The 17304-nt window shown below is 40.4% G+C and overlaps 1 protein-coding gene across 4 annotated transcripts in view; it reads left to right on the top strand.

Annotated features, from left to right (window-relative positions):
* PRKG1 (protein kinase cGMP-dependent 1) overlaps positions 1 to 17304 on the top strand; it is a 316142-nt gene that overhangs the window by 164516 nt on the left and 134322 nt on the right. For 3 of the 4 annotated variants that reach the window (XM_015866196.2, XM_015866197.2, XM_015866199.2), the window contains exon 4: positions 3893 to 3998. The exons of the other annotated variant lie outside the window; for it this stretch is intronic. In XM_015866196.2, coding sequence (XP_015721682.1) covers positions 3893 to 3998 — 106 coding nt within the window. The remainder of the gene's footprint in view (positions 1 to 3892; positions 3999 to 17304) is intronic. 4 annotated transcript variants of the gene reach the window in all.

Here is a 17304-nt window from a genome sequence, read left to right as displayed (position 1 = left end):
GGTGTGTCTGGAGGGTTAGAATAATGCAATATGCTCCTTCTGTTTAGTTAAACGTACACATGCTTTTCATCATTATTTTATGAGATACACACTATGAGACACAAGTACTGGAAATGACTCTGTTCCTGCTGCAGCTTCATTTTCTCAGCAGTCCCATAAAACCGAACAGAAGTTAGGAAGGGTACTTTACTTACCCCACTGCCAGAAAGACCCTGAGGATGCAGTTCTTGCCTGAGGCCTTTCAGAGCAGAGAAATGGTTATTTGAATAAAACAGCCTAAAAGCAGGAGCGAGGCAATGAATTCTGCCTGCGGGGCTGGGGCAGTGAGGGACTGCAGGTACTGCAGCACAGTTGGCACATGCCTCAACTGAGGATGTCAATATTGTTTTCAGCTAAACTTTCCAGTTCCCCCCCTACTTGCTTTCCTTTGCATGTAATGCAGAGAGAAAAGGAATGGCTCCTCTCTGAGCCTCAAGCTCTTGAGTTTCACCCACTGGGTCAACAGGGATAAAAGAATGGAAAACTTCCTTTGGCAGGACGTGCCTCAGCTCTCACCATCTCCATTCAAACAATGTCTTGCCATACTGAACACTGGAAATGCAGACTTGGATATCGAGTTTTATTTCTCTGTCTTGTTCTCATCTGAAGAACTCCAACAAATGTGTTGGTGATGCCATGTTGGTATTTCTGATCAGCAGCATCATGGAAAACAAGAGCTTTTGCACATTTATGAGTGGGATTTAGGAATTAAAGAACTTATCTCTTTGTCCTGGGCATCGCTATTGCACCTTCATGTTTATTGCAGCATATATCTTACAATATGCCCTGGGTCGTGAGCACCACCCATTTCATTTGTCATCACCCTTTTTCATTTGTCATTGGCAGCCAAAACTTAGTGGCTTCTGGGATGATCAACGATCGTATTATGTGTACTTATAGAAATAAAACTAAACCTTGGCTTTAACGTCCGAAAAAGTGCAAAGAAGCTCATCAACTTTAATTGTAGTGTAACTCCCTAATCTTTTATGACTCAGTTGCTTGCTTTGGGATTGATTTCATGGTAGACATCCCACATACATAGCTTTCATCTCTGGGGCACTCATAAATGTATCTCTTTGAAGTCGCTAACATCCTCCAATCTCACAGAGCTCGTGCTGCTTCGCACTCACCCTCCAACACATTTATGGAGGATTTGAAGCCTAATGAGATGATGCGCACACCTGATTATAAGGGTTTTATTGGCATCTAGATCTCTGCTTTCATTAGCTATTATTACAATATCTGTTTACCATCAGGCACAATAAAAGTATCAGCAGAGAATGTTATGAGCAGTACAGAAGGGCAGTGTCTGTGTGTACCTTCACCTGAGCTGCCTGGCCCTGGTTAGCAAGTTGCTGTGCATCTGTATCCATTATCTTTATATAAGGTGGGTGTGTGTAAACACACGCAACTACACTAGTAGTGATGTAGTTGCACGTATCTACTAACACATATATACCTACATAACTTGGGGGGTGCTAGAGGGTTACTTCAGGGAGCTGAGGCTTTTCGTAGGCTCATTTAAAACCCCTCCTCCTGTGCTCCTATGCAGACTGCCAAGGCTGCAGCCTTACAGAACAGTCTATCTTACAGGACAGTTGTATCCTTGTTTTGCTGGAGATGTACTAGACTGTTATCCTGACCATATTAAAAGGCTGAGTACGAGTGTGCGTGGCACATGCAGCGCAGTGGTGGCTTTCTGTTCTTGGGGGACTGATATCAGAAGTGATGTAGTGCTTATGTAGCAGCTGTATCAGAGGGGAATGAGGGACTGTTGGCTTCTTATCTGGCTCCTTGGTGCCTGCGTGGATTGCAGAGATAGGCAGTATCTCTGCAGCTACAGCTGACCCCACTGTGTGAAGGAAAATACACTGCGTACAACTGCTGTATACTATGCATGTGAAATAGAGACGAGTTAGCTGCTAGCTATCAGTCAGATTTAAGGCAGTGATACTGCATTTCTATGAGTGTAAGTGGCAGATCTCCAGCATGGTAGTGAGGTTCCTCGGGTGGTGCTGGAGCTGTGAGATGGAGCCCAGCAGGAGTTTGGCCCCAACCAGACACAGTCATGGAGGGCCAGCTGGCTGGGGCTGATTCCGGGATGAAACTCCAGCTCTTCAGCTATTGGCATACGGTGGTGAATCTGTTAAAATACACTGTGAAACTGCATCGGGCAGAATTATTTATGGGAAGGATGCCCTGTCTTTCAGAATTACAAGAGGCAGTAGAAAGAACAGTAAACTCAGATCATTGCTGTCTTCAGAGCTCACTCAACTTGTGGCATCCTCTGAACAGCTAAACCTTCCCTATGAAGATTTTATGCAAGCAGCACAGGTGGAACCTCTGATCTCTCCCTGCAGAATGTCCATACTTGATGAACTGATAACTGCTCATACTTTCCAATCCCTTTAATTCTAAAACTAAAAGCATTTCTCAGAAAGGAACTTCCGTCTTGAAAATTACTCTCCAAAAAGAAAATTCTGATAAATTCACTTTGTTCTGCAGTGCAATTTGAGAAGAAAAAATGCGATTTACAGTTGTGCAATTTTGCTTCCTATGACTGTTGATAAGGGTAAAACCTCAGTAAACCAGTCTCTTTGTGAACTGAAACGCTAGAAAATAAAAGCAAAATAATTTATTGGGTTTTATTCATGGGTGTGTTTCTAAATATTTTATTGAAACTATTTTCTCATTATTTTTCCCTGTAGTGAAATAAGATATGAAGATGAAATTTATTGCAATTACCCTCTGAGGAAAATATGACTGCAGAGGTCTTGAGAGTAGCTTTGTTTACTTGAACTGTTCCTCTAAGGAGAAACTCTTTATTAATAGGACTGTGCATGAAAACGTTTATAGTTAATACAAATGTCTAAGCTGCTTCTAAGATGAAAATCTGTGCATCACGTTCATATGATACTGTTTTCTTTACTGTTTTCTTTGAGCATAATGCAATGTTAATCTTATTTATTTGGTTTTGCAGCGGGATTCTTGCTTCAGAAATATATGGTTTAGCATACGGGGTGTAGTAATGAAACTTAATTGAAGTTTGGCCATGAAAATTGGAAAAAAAAAGTGAAAGCTCCAAAAACAGTAATAAGACCTTTGGACAGTTCTCAAGGTCAATGGGAAGTTTGTCATAGAATTACAGAATTCTATAGAATTCATTTGAGTTGGAAGGGGACCTTTAAAGGCTGTCTGGTCCAACTCCCTGCAGTGAACAGGGACATCCCCAGCTCCATCTGGTGCTCAGAGCCCCATTCGGCCTGACCATGAGTGTCTCCAAGGGTGGGGTATCCACCACCTCACTGGGCAACTTGTAACTGTGCCTCACCACCCTTACTGTAAAAAAACTTCTTTATATCCAAACTTTTTGTCACGTACATTGAAAGTAGAATGAAACCTTAATGATTTATTCTGCCTCTGAAACTTTATAATGTGCTAAAAACGTCCCCAAATCACTCATTGTCATTGACCACACATCAAGAGTGGTGCATCCCAATTGACCCCTAATCCATTGCCTGCTTTCAGCCCGACTTCTCCCCATCTCAATGACATGGTTGGTTTTAGGTAATCTTCCCACAGTACAGCAGCGATAAGATGTAACTAGATGCATATCGTGGATCACTTCAATGCATGCTTAGTTCATTGTCTGGCAGATTAATTTAACATTACTATTTTGAAGTGTGTACCCATTTTCATGTTTTCTCATGACGCAATTAGTTTCCTCTGTATTTCACGACAAATTTTCCAATTCTGAAGTTTTGCTAATTACATTTTTCCCCTTGTCTTGTTCTTTTTTTTTTTTTTTTTTTTTTTCTTTTCTTTCTTTTTTTTTTTTTTAATTATTTTCCAGCTCTCGTAAATGTGAAACTTTGGGCTATTGATCGGCAATGTTTTCAAACAATAATGATGAGGACAGGCCTCATCAAGCATACTGAGTATATGGAATTTTTAAAAAGGTATGGCGCTTGTTTTCTTTATAAGAAATACAGTGAAACTGTTGTCCTCATCTTTGACTTTTTTGTGAATGCGGCATTTGATTTGTGTTCTTTCCATTTCTTTTTGTTTGCTGTTTAACCATCTGTAAGTGGTATCCTCCAGCCAAAGTTGGGTGATCACCAAGAGGAGCTGCACTGCTTTTTAGTTTCATTCCCATTGTGAGTTATTCATTTGCAAAGAGTCCCACAGCCATCATGTAAATGAAGCTTTGTTATGAGCCATTCAAAGCTTCTTTTATTGCAGAAGATGCCCGTCAAATTAAAAACCTCCCTGCGGAAGCATCTGGTTTGCAAAGGGTTGTAGAACCAAGTCTATTCGAAGTGTGCTTTTGCATTTCTACAGGCAAAATGCAAGTTCCTAGTGAAGCAAAAGCTGTAGATTTCTATCAAGTGTGGTTTAGATGTGTAGCAAGAAAAGCATAAACTTTCACTCTTTAATTTTGACCTCAGTCTCACAAACATCATTCTGTGAGTGCTGCCATCCCAAAGTATGACAAATCCTTCTTACCAAAGCAGTGGCTAATATCCCAATAATTCAGGTCTGTCATAGCAGTGAGGAACTGCCTCCATTTCATGTCACCAAAGAAATAGCAAATAGGTGCACAACATCACCGAGTCCTAGAGAAAAAAGTTGCCTGAGTCAGAGTGACGCTGTAAGTAATACCATCGTTATTAAGTCATTACTGCAGCTTGTTTGTCCCAGATCAGAATGTTCCCTGATGAATCATTGCCCTCCCAAGCAAATGTGATGAGAGAAGTAATGTACCTGAGAGGTACATTCTATTGCTGGAAGGTGGGAACAATTCCATCCAATTTGGGCTCCTTTTCCCTACCTCTCTCTATGGGGATATACTTGATTTCTCTTTTTCCAGAAAGGGAGGTTGTAAAAATAACATGCAGGTGATACCTTAGCTGTGTGATACCTTAGCTGGATGCCACACAATTGGGCAGTCCCACAGAGGCCAGAGTGGGTGACCTCAGTCCCATCATCTGCAGGGAAAGCTTTGAGGATCATTTAAAAATAGTAAAAGATTGATCATGATAACAAAGGAGTAAAACTAAAGTGTTTGGCGATGGAGCTTGGCCTCAGATAGGGACAAGATGTTACCCCAGGGAGGACCAGGAGCTCCACGGAGATGTTCTGTTTCTCAGAGATTGCATACAGGAGCAGCCATCAAATCCAGCTTTTTCCAGGTGTCTCGGTTTGTGATTATTCGCAGGAGTACTCAGGAGAGGAAACAAAAACCTGCTGCTCTGTTGGGAGTGTTTAAAAGATCATGAATTCAAATGTTAACGAGCAGTGTCCTTTCTTGTGTGCTGGCGAATGAAACCAAAAGATGAATGTAAGATCAGTTCTGGTTGTTAGAGCTTCTGTCTCTCTTTGGAAGCAGAAGCTGTGCATGTAGTAAGCTCTTAAGCTTTGAGCTTTAATAGAGCTTTTCTAGAAGATCATCAAGATTAATTTGGATGCATGTTGCACTGAGCCTGCCCAGCTTTAATTTTAGAGCAAATAGCGTAAAGAAGCAACTGATAATTTTTCTCCAACTGTATCTTCTTGCTCACAACAGTGTGTCGAAAGTGTGTTAATGCTAAAAGGCTAAAAAGAAAGTGAAAAGAAAGCAATACTTTTCAGAAGGGCTAAGAGCAAGCAAATATGTTTTCTTTAAATCTTGCTGTTTCAGTTTTGGAAAATATTTCTCATACAGAACAGTTGCAGCATGGAGCAGATAGTTGTGTGTATCAAATAATAACGTTCCATTGCATTGTCCAGCTGTGCTCTATGCATCAGTAGCTACCTCAAGCTCAACATGAATTCTTTTCTTGATTTCAATGAGGTGCTAAATGCTCATCTGTAAGGATGCTTCCCATGTTTAAGGAAAGAAAATGCATTAAATCTTGAGAACAAGTTGTTCACCTTATTTGTTCTTTTTTCCTTTCCCTTACTGATAAGTCAATGAAAATGTTCACCAAGAAACAAAGCCAAAATAAATATTTAAATGAAACCTATTCACAGAGAAGTGATTGAGGCTGGAAAGCATTATCTTTGCTCTTAGCATTCTGAAAAAGTTGTCCTTCATAATCTTTTCATTAGTCACAGTGGCGTAACAGTCATTCCCTTCAATAGAATGCTTTTGCCTGCAGACAAAACGCAATAGAAATGCAGCTTGTTGAAGTGAGATGGGGTCCTTCCTATCTTCTCATTCATCTTACCAACAGTAGCCAAAGTACATGCACAGGTGTCACTAGGGCCCTGTTTGGTCACTACAAAATACTGCCCGTTTGGCCAGCGTTTGTCACCTGCTGTGGTTTTCTGTTGAAAGAACATATTGTTGAAATGAGTCTGCTTTTATTTGCTTAGTTTCACCCTTTTATCTTCACAGAATATATGGTCTAGTCCTTTCTTCTGAATGCTGTGGGAAAATCATAACATGTACATTTCCTTGTTAAGAAATCCCAATCTATCTTTCCAATGGATACCGTGCTGGAAAACTGTCTCCTCATCTGCTGCAAGGAGCAGTACACAGCTCTCATGGATTTACAAAAGTTGAAATAACTATTTGATTTACATAAAACAATGATAGACTGGAGCTTGGAGACAATGAACATCCTCTTTTTCATAGTTTTTAGGAGGAACCGGTCTCTTTATCCTGCTCTGTCGCTTGTAAATTCAATAGATGATCCTTGAAGTGATCAAAAGATGGCCTAGTTCCATAGCAACACCTGCTTCAAGTAAAGGATGAAAAATCCAGGCTGTTTTTTGATCCCCGCATTTATGCTAAACACCGAATCATAGCACTGATTCCCTTTGAAACACAAATTCTCAGTAGCTCATTATGTAGCTAAATCCACACTAGATTAAGCTAGCTCAAAGCTCATCTAATGTACAGGCAATGGTAAAGAGTTAAAAGTATATCATCTAAAAAACTTCTGTAGATTTAGTAACAACTTATGGGTGAAAATGCTGACCATTTCATCTTCAGTCTTACCCAACTTAGCGCTTACTGTGTATCACTGAATATATCTGTCCTTAGACAAGCAAGAAGGAGCATTATTCTACCATGAAAGTTGGAGCTATGCTAAATCCACTGTATATTTCCCTGTAATATTCATAGTTCTGAGGTTATAGTGATTTTCTTCTCAAGACTGTAATGAAGAATGTTGTTTAAGCAAGATCAGAATATTTCAGTTAAGGGGAAAAAGAAGCATTTATACAATAAAATTGCTCAGGAAATATGATGGTTAAGGGGAGCAGGTGTAACCATTTCCTGCTAAATCATACAAGCTGTAAGGGAGGTTACAAGTATCTTCAAAAAGGCCAGGATGCCTTTGGAAGAGTAAACATAGGGTTTTTTCTTTGCAGAAACTTTCTAGATGTGCCATAAAAAACACACCTCGCTTTCTGGTCCACAGTGTAAACTCTGATTCATCCAGGATCCTGGATCAGGCAACAAATGATGAATATTGTATGTAGCCTTGGAGGAAGGATCTAACTTTAGAAGCGGAAAATTAAGGGAAGTTACATGCATACGCTCACACAAGCTTGAATCTTGCTTAAACTTTATGTTAATGTCAAAAACTCTAATCCTGCTGAAAAAAAACCCAGTCTTCAGCTTGTAACGTTTTGTTGTAGTGCTTTGGCTTGATCTCGAGTCAATCTTGTCATCTCACTTAAGTCAAAAAAGTTTAAGTGGGAAGTTTTAATCTGGTGAAGTTCGTCAGAAATGTGACTTTATGCCCTCACAGCATATCGACATGGGGAGTCATGCTGGTAACGTTATTTGTGTAGAAACATGGATGTAACTGTTTCAATACTGAAATCGGAGGTAGAGAAAGTTTTGCATTTCATTTGAGTCATTTATCGCCAAGAGGAAAGGAAAGGAAATACAAAAATGTGTGAAGGTTTATTAAATGACTGTATTTGACGGATTGCCTGCAGCTTCATGCAAAACAGTGCATTGAAGGTGAAATTATAGGGGACAGAAGTGGGAGAGAAATTAAAAGAGTGAGGCAAAGGGAGGACAGGTTTTTGAAGAAGAGAGTTGGAAACTGAATTAGTGGAATATGTATATGTTAGGGTAGTTTCAAGTGATTAAATCTGTGAAACAGGCCTTGGCCTAAAGAAGGCAGTTTTTGTGGAGGACTGGAACATAGGCAAAGTGAACAGTGGGGATAGCTGGGAAAGAGGAGAAGAGAAAATATTTCCAGAAGATAAAGAAATATGTTTATTCTTAATGCAAATTTATAAGAAAAGACAGAAGTACTGGTTCAAACTGATACCTAATCTGGACCAACATCCTTTTTGTCCCAAGATAGCACCCGGGGCCAAAATGATGGGTCCATCCTGCCTGAGACAGGTGTGCAGGGTAGGGCTTTGAAGACCGAGTGGGTTGTGTTCCAGTGTCAGATCGCATGCCAGCCACAATTCCAGTCTGTTTTGCAGAAGCTGTCAAGCACTTCCTTTCTCTCTTAAGGTGCACTGCTTCTTTTATCACCTAACACTGCCTAAAATCCCCAGGTCTGCTAAGAGAGGGAAGCTAGAATGACTGATCTGCATTAGAGCACAGTGGTGATTTTAGATGGAAAATGTAATCAGCCGGACTCCTTCCACATCATGAGAGCAAAACTGGCTTTGAAGAGAGCACCTGGAAATGGTGGGGAGCTCTTTCAGTGCAGACATCCATCCAACAGCTGAGATCTTCAGCCACCTTGACACCACTCTGAGAGTTAGAATTGTTCTTTTCCATAATTGATCAATGTGAGTGAAAGAGAAACTATTAAGGTGGCAGAAAATCAACTCAACGTTGAGCCCATTTAGTTCAGAATTCTTCATGGGCTTATAGGACTCCTCAGTTATCCTTAAAATTAAGAATGAATTCATACTTGTTTGCGGCAAATCAAAGAACTTCCCTAGATGATGTGCCCTTCAGAGTGTTTTCTTAAAGTGAGACAAAAATATGGCTTAGCCCTTGACTCTGAAGGCAGTGTTGAACTCACCGGGCTTCTGCTGGGAAAGACTGAGTTATGTGTTAGAAATGGCACCAAATCTTGCCTGTCTGGCCTGTCTGTTTTTACTGCCATGCTTTAAACTCAGTTGAGCTCAGGATGCTTAAGGATGCCTTGAAGAACGTTTACGTGTGTGAATGGCTGAGTGTAAGGGATGGGTTTTGCTGCACCACGGTGCGCGGGTGAGTGCTGAAGCAGAACTGATGTGCCACGGTATCGAGCTGTCAGCTTTCAACAAGAAAAACAGGCTTTGTGTGATCTTCTGGAGGCAAGAAAGGCAGAAGAGGAGATTTAAAAATAGTTTTGTAATGGCTGGTGTTTTTTTAACATAGCCTCCATAATCCCACGTGATGCTCTTAATGCTTGTGAAGCGGCTGAGACAGGCACTTTTTAAAATAGTAGGGAGTTAATATTGATCAATTATGGTTTGAATTTTCTAAGGAAAATGTCTATTGGAGGCAATGCACCACAAGGGAAAGGGAGGAGGAGTGAAGAGAAGGAAAAGTATAGCGTTCCTCATGATCCAAAGCAGGAAAAAGGGGAGAGAAAAAAAACACCCTTTTATTTTAGTCCAAGCAACCACAATAGCCCAACCAGTGAAGGGAACTGAAGGTAGCAGACCCCAGACCACCCTAAAGAGAGTGCTGGTCTCCATGGGGTGTGCTGCCATTTCCTCTCACTACTGCTGCAGGTGGACACAATCAGTGCTTGCACGCAGCATATCTGGGTGCTTACTCAGCACCTGGTTGTTGGTTCAGCACCTGCTGCTAGGAACACCATTCATACGGACTGATTTTCTCTGATGCTGCACTGCCTATGTTTACCACCAGTCTGAGAATTCTCACTTCAGGTTTGTGGTTTTTTTTCTGTTTCCATGCATGCCTGTTACAGCTTAGCAACATTATCATAAACTAAAATGGCTTTTCCCATTAAACATGCTTCCAGCTGTGCCAGCTTCAGGGTTCGATCTGCAATTCAGCAGTAAATAATTTACTGCTGATGAGGTGATGAGCAACAGGCAGTGAGTTTGCTCCTGATGTCCATCTGTGGGGCAGCTGAGGGCTTTGCTGAAGTGTGGGGCTGACTTTTCTTGTAGGGAGACCAGGCCAGGGAGTGCAGAGAGGGAAAAAGGATGGAGTGCTTGATGTTCTTTGCCTGGTCTTTTTTCATTCATGCTGAAGTTTTCTAGGGGAGGTAAGATCCAATTTGCTGGTAGGCTGTGTGACATACTGTCATTACATTTCAAAGGAAAACAAATCAAGATCCTGTCTCTGTTCTCCCACATAAGGGCTTCCACCTTCCCACCTCCACCCCCCTCCTACTTCAGAATCCTTGGGGTGGTTGCATTTGACGTTCTGGTTGTCTGGAGAAGGAAAATTCCTGTTGGTAATTTTGTGTCAGGGCAAAACCAATTCCTTCTTGCTGTCTAACCATCACTGCTGTCAGGATTTGGAGGACAACGGCTTTCTAAGCTCCCAGACAAACTGGGCTGATCAATGCATTAATTGCTTGTGCTCTCTGTGGCAGGTTGGAAATCAAACTCCTTACAGCTCAATACAGAACACTTGGCATAAATGGAGATTTGTTAAGGTGTCGCAGTTTGTTTAATGTAATTCAGTTCATCCTTATGCAGTTGGCATTTTGTATTGTGATATTATGTGTATGTTTGTGGCTGTGGATACTAGGAAGATTATTTTTGCTTGCTAAAATGTACTTTAGAGTTCACACCTTGAGATTTGGGGTTCTTTCTGCAAATACTGAAGTAGATAGAATTATTATATTTAGGATTATTCTGATCACATTATAGTGTTGCTTAAAATGAGACACTGCATGAGTTCCAGAAAAAGATCTGCAGCACATAGCTGTATGCTGGAAAGCCACGTGTGGCTTCATTGTGGTATCCCTTACACCTGAAAAGATGAAAAGCAGCCCACAATAACTAAGCAAAATGTGTTTGGTTGTTATTTTGCAAGGGCTATACGGTGATAAACACATAATATCCTGAGTTGCATTGATCCTGTAAGGGTCACCAATATTTCTGATATTCAACCAGTTTAGTTGTTTTTGGTTATTAACACTGATTTTAATGAAGGTGGAAGTGGAAAAGACAGTTAATACAAATCCAGCATTTTTTAGATGGGATGATAATATTCTTAGATAATATGCACAACAGCTGAAATGGGTTCCAGATCATAAAAGAGGATGATGGAGCTGTGAGAAACAGTAGGCCCTTAGAAAAAGTGAGAAACATGGCCAGAGGTTGAGCTAGGATAGCAATAAGCCTGGTGTTATAACACCGGTAATTCTGAATTATTGAAAGAAGGCGAAAAGGATTATGATGGATTCTATAATTCATTTCAAAATCAAGTTTTACTACTTCTCTAATAATTGCGAGCTGCTATAAAGTAATTAGTTCCAACAGGTTCTATGCACTGCGCCATACCAGACATCAGAGTAAGTGGTTTATTATCTGACTTCCTCAATTTACTTATCTGTTATTTATAAGTAACTGTTACCCGTTTAGAATAACTCATGCAAATATTGATATTAGTTTTAAAGCTTAGGAGTAATCACGGAAAAGTCAGTCCTAATGCCTTTATCCTGGCAAAATGCAATTGTTTTTACTCCTCCATTTATCACGTTGTACTGCTGTAGCTTGCTGGCAATATTGGAAATAGCAAGGGGTGAGGCCCCCATTGATTTCTCTCCTGTGGTTGTGGGTGATTCTGTGTTCCTTGTCCATCACTCTGCCCTCTGCCTGCGTGGCCTCATGTGGCATCTCTCACCACTGGCTTATCCACCTATCCAGCTGGTTATTGTACCCAGCAGTCTCCGTTCCTGAGTCTATTTTCCTGCTCAAATCACAGATAGATACCTTCAAAAGCATCTGACAGTTTTCTGTCCTCCAGGGAATTAAGTGATATTCAGGAGAGGGATTTCAGTAGTGCCAGCTGTCTGCTTTAAAACATTCTGGGGTTTGACCAGGCAAACTGGAATTGGCTTTTGTGGTAGTAGCTGCTCCACGTTGCTTTCTATGTGGGCAGAAATACATTTGGGGTCTTCTTTTTGCCCTTATAATAATCAGCTATTAATAGGCATCCAATCCTGTGTGAAAGGATTAATATTATCATTAATACTTATTGAAATAAGTGAGTAACCTAAACATCTATTGACAGGAAAGTGCAGGCTGAAGGTTAGCTCCTATATCTCTGTTTTTCCTCTTTTAGATAAAACATTGCCTCATGGAAACATTTAGATGGAACAGATATTTTTGATTACCTATTTTTGGATGAAGCACTGTGATCTAACATCACTACTTGGATGAAGTGGATTGATATTTTGTTCTCATTTGACCAAATGATGCAACTTTGGAGTTGCTTGCATGGCACCATACAGTCTTATCAACTACAACAATAGATATTGAAAAATGGGCTGTAAGTAACAGCCTGGATTTCCTTCAATTCATTATGCTGCATGCAGTGTGGTTCCAGAAATCATTTTCAGCTTATCTTTGCTTTCTCTTTTTTGGTCCAAAGCAACAATGAATAGGCAAATGGACCAGTGTTCTTCACTGATCTTGCTTTATTAACCATGCAAACCCATCACAGAGAAATGCCAGCACTTACGTACAAGCGTTGTGTCTGGCCAGGGGCAATCATGCCTTTGGGTTATATTTGTCTGGAAAGACCTTTGCCATGGGATTCTGTTGTGTAGCTTTCAAGTGCACTCCAAATTGTGTTTTTGGCTTTCAGACACTTTCTGTTTTGTCATTTTGGGACTGCATAGCGAGTCATTAACGGGACTGGCCACAAAATGGCATCCAGCACAAATAACTAATCACCAAGGGAAATCACAGATCACTTGCTGGTTACTGGGCATGTGCTGTAAAATCAACTCCTTCCTTTCTTATCCCAATATAAGGGAAAAGAACTCTGTGTTTCTGGGCATATCTTCATCCTGCAGCACTTTACAAAGCCTCTGTTCTGGCATGTGCCAAAACTTGCAGAACTGTTAATCTCCTTGGGTTGGTAGTTGGAAAGCCAATTGATGTCTGCAAGTGTTAGGGAGTTACTGATGGCCCCCAAGGAAACCATGTTTACATGCTTAAAACTTAGTGAACTTTTGAGAGGGAAAACAGTAGAGTAAGTGTTCTTTTTCTGCCCCTGGTGGAAAGGTTTGACTACCATCCAATTTCTACATGGGTATCACAGGCTTCATGTTCAAAAACAGCGTATCCAAACTGACTGTTGATCCTAATGAAAAAAATATGCCTACAATTGCACAATGGGAAACAGCTTTTTGGCTATCCATTTATTTGAGGAAAGATGCAGATTTAGGGCTGAGTAATTTGTTGACAGAGTATTTTGGAAGCAATGGAAGAAACTTCAGCACTCTTGGTGATGGTTTCCTTGCACAGTGAAGTGAATGGCTGCAAAGATGATGGGAGAGTGGTGGATGGAATTCATTCTGTTTAGAAAGGCTTTTGACGCTGTTGCCCACAGCACTGCCACTTGGGAGCTGGGGACATATGAGATACAGGCACAGTGGTTACATGGGATAAAAGTTGGCTTGGAGAGAGGTAACCAACAGCTTTGTGTTCAACTGATGTCAGTGAAGATTACAGTGAAGATTACAGTGCATAAGGGTTGGTGCTTGCGCAGGTATACCGCATCTCTGTTGACAGCTTGGCTGTTTCTGCCAAGGCAGAGTTTGAGAAGGACCTGAAGAAATATGTCTATTGCATCAAAACAGAATCATAGAGTCATTTGAATTGGAAGGGACCTTTAAAGGATATCTCATCAAAGTTTTTGACTGGGGAAAGTTGTGTGTTTGGGGGTACTGCTGTGTTTGGCTTTCTCATAGTCTAGTTTAGTGTTTCTACTTCTTACATCATCTTTCTGCCTCCTCTTTTTCACCTGATTTATTTTCTTGCACCTTTGACTCCAATTAACGAGTACACTTTTGGCTTTGAAATAGTAGCAAAAGTTTACTGCAATTCAGATTGCAGATAAACTGATCAAAAACCAAATTAAAACACTATTTAAATATTGACTGTTAAATAAATGTAGCCATGACTTTTGTTTTCAGTATCCTTGGTGGGAAAAAGAGAAGGCTGTTGCTTAGGCCTAATCAGTTAACAAGCTGACCTTCAATTTCAAGGTTAGATACTTACCAAGGCAAAATACCATCACAAGAGCTAACACTTCATATGATGACCACCATTTGTAGGAAAAATAGGTCAGACAGGATCAGATTTATTACCATAGCAACTGCCTAATTGCTGGTGGAGAGACTAACTTGATGCCTAAGTGTACCATTAGTGAAACATTAGTTTCACTGCTAGGTCTGAAAGAGGCGTATTTTTCCAATGACCTGATGGGCACTAAAATCAGGAAAACAGCAGTTACCTTTCTGGTACTCTGTGTGATCCTATTTAGGTTCTTTTTGTGTTTCTGCACACTGGAGATTGTGGTTTATATATGAGAGCTTTCTACTGGAGGGTTTATGAGGATTTCCTTCTCCTGACAGTGTTAACACCACTGTAGCTTTGCGGAAGTGCCAGGCTGCAGTTATTTGCAGCCATCCCGACATAGCAGTGAGAGGCAGTTGGGTTATTCCTATTCTGAGGTCCAGCTCCAATGAAGAAGCCATGTCACAATAGGAAATGTCAGCATCAAACTGATGCACTTGAAGAGGTCGCAGTGGTAACACAGCCAGCGTATACTTAATTTCTAGCCTTTTATTTATATTGTCTACAGTGAATTGACAAGATAAAACTCTTAAACTAGCAGTCTGTGCAAGAAAGAGGTTGAGGCTTCAAAATCTCTACTTAGCTGCCATGGGAAGATCTTTACATCTACTCCCAGCACTTGCAAATTTGGAACAGATTGCCTGGGTTGAAAGATTTGTAGCTTGATTCAAAGCATGGGAAGTTAACGTGTCATGGCTGGAGAATAGTGTAAATTTGGGATAGTACTGCAGGAGTTATGCCCAGCAGAGTAATGTGGTACTTACATGGTGTTAATTCTTTTAAGAAGTAAAAGGTCATTGGAAAGAAGTGACACCAATGGCACTTTTGTCTACCAGCCCCAACTGAGATAGTGAGCCTCCTCTAATAGAGGACCATGGCAGATTGGAATTCCTTCAGTGATTAATGGGTGTCAAAGTATACATTTCTTCAAGCAAAAATGAAGTAACATTCGCTGGCTCTTAGGAGCTTTGAGATAAAATGAATTATTGCTTTCTCTGTAAATTGGAGCCATACATGTATGAACCTAAAGTGCGTGAATTGGAGTAGATCCTTCTGAGGGGTGATTTTAGTCTTTGTTAATAATCTAAACGAAGCAGTTGCTGGCTGCAAATAAACTGTGTTGCTGAATGCAAAATAAACTGCTCTGAGATTAAAAATAGGGACAGGGTCTTTGAATTCATCTTGTCACAATGCATAACCCAGGAGCACATCGTGTACGCTGAGCAGTATTAGAGTTTAAAGGCCAAATTAAGTAAAGAACTGGGCATGCTTCCAAAAGAATAGCTCATTAAACTTCAACCCTCTGTTGGGCTGTCTGTTAGGAAGTGTGCAGGAAGGCCACCCTTTGATACTTTTTGGCAGGGAATAGCGCATCTAATTTTGGATTTGACATTAGAAGAAGATGTAGCTTCCAGAAGAGACACCAGAGCATGATGCACTGGAGATGAAGCCTGAGCAGAGAGAAAACTGCTAGTTTGGTATTTGGGTGCAATTAGGGGTGTGAGTGAAATATTGTGGTAATATTGCATTATATTCATGGGAAAATAACAGTAATTCATATGGGAAATAGATACTTTCTGTAGTTACAATTCTATAAAGTGTCCAGTATGGAGGATGCTTTGTGTGTTACGCTAGTGCAGTCTGTATTTATCCACTTTTATATCCTATATACTACAGTACTAATTTCTCTTACTCACAAGTTATTTCTACAGGTAGGCAAGATTGTCAGTGGCTATTTTGGCAGGCAAAAGAAGCAAACTGACTTCAGCAAGTACTTGAAATACACTTCACGTTGTCCTCCGAAATCCAGGAAGAAAACTAACTCCAGTGTGGTGTTAGAAAGTAGCATTACTTTATTTCTTACGATACATCAAATCAAGTGTGTGCCTTCAGAGTTCAAGTTCTACATTTATACAGTTAAGACATATGTATGCAGTACATTGGCATACATATTCATCCTTTTCCAAGAATTTACTACTCTATACTAATGTTTCTCTGTGCGTGCACAGTAATGGCCCCGGTGGTATTTGACCACTTATTTTATCCCCATTTTTTCCATCATAAGCTTCATCAGTGATGAGTTGAACTTGGAGCAAAGCAAATATTCCAGGCTTCTCTTTAATTAAATATCTCTGTCTTTGACATTAACTTCTACTGGCTTTTGCTATGTAGTGGCCCTTTAATTCTGTGGTTCTGAAGGAGGTAGCAGACTAGTAGGAGGTGAAGAGCAGTACTTTGGTATGAGTAGCACTTAAACCCATGACATTCTGGACTACCTTAGATTTTCTTCTTCCTGACCCTATTAAAACATTCACACAGGCATGGGATTTCACAGTTATCTCAGAGTATACTGTCATGCTCTTTTGATTTCTCACAGGTAATACTGTCTTTGGAAATTCCAATCTGATAGGCAATAGGATTTCTGGCCTGTGCATTAAGTCCTGATTTTCACCCAAGGCAATGGGTGACAGCAGAATGAGATTACCATCGTGTTCTGGACAAGGGTAATGGAGTATGATGAATGGCAGTGGCTCATAAAGCTTGCCCTACTACCTGGCCAGCAGCTGGGGATGTTTTCTGTATCCCTTCATGACTTACATGCTTCCAAACATCGCATCTGTGTCCTCTGTGTGCTTTTTCTCTCCTGTAACTTGGAACAAGATGAGCAATATGATGAAGGTGATTTTTATTCTCCCGTTTAAATAACCCATGGTATTACTTCAATCGTTTATCTTCAAAACTAAGAAAAAATATTTGTGAAGTCTGAAGCATAAATCAATAGCCTTTACAGGGAAGGAAATTCAAAGGGAATGTGTAGAATATGGTACTGATGCATCTTCTGTTGTTTTAGCCTAAGCCGATAGTGTTATGAGAAAGTAAGGCATTTTTAGCCTGTGACCATAGGATGCTACTTTTTTGGAGGGTCACTGTAACATAAAGTGTGTGGAATCTGCAGTCTTGGATGTAGATTATCCCCCAACATACAAACACAGATGAAAAAAAGAGAATCAG

The sequence above is a fragment of the Coturnix japonica genome, chromosome 6 (genome assembly GCF_001577835.2).
Source record: "Coturnix japonica isolate 7356 chromosome 6, Coturnix japonica 2.1, whole genome shotgun sequence".
Taxonomy (NCBI): domain Eukaryota; kingdom Metazoa; phylum Chordata; class Aves; order Galliformes; family Phasianidae; genus Coturnix; species Coturnix japonica.
The sequence above is the reverse complement of the archived record's forward strand: the minus strand, read 5'-3'. Positions and strand labels throughout refer to the sequence as shown.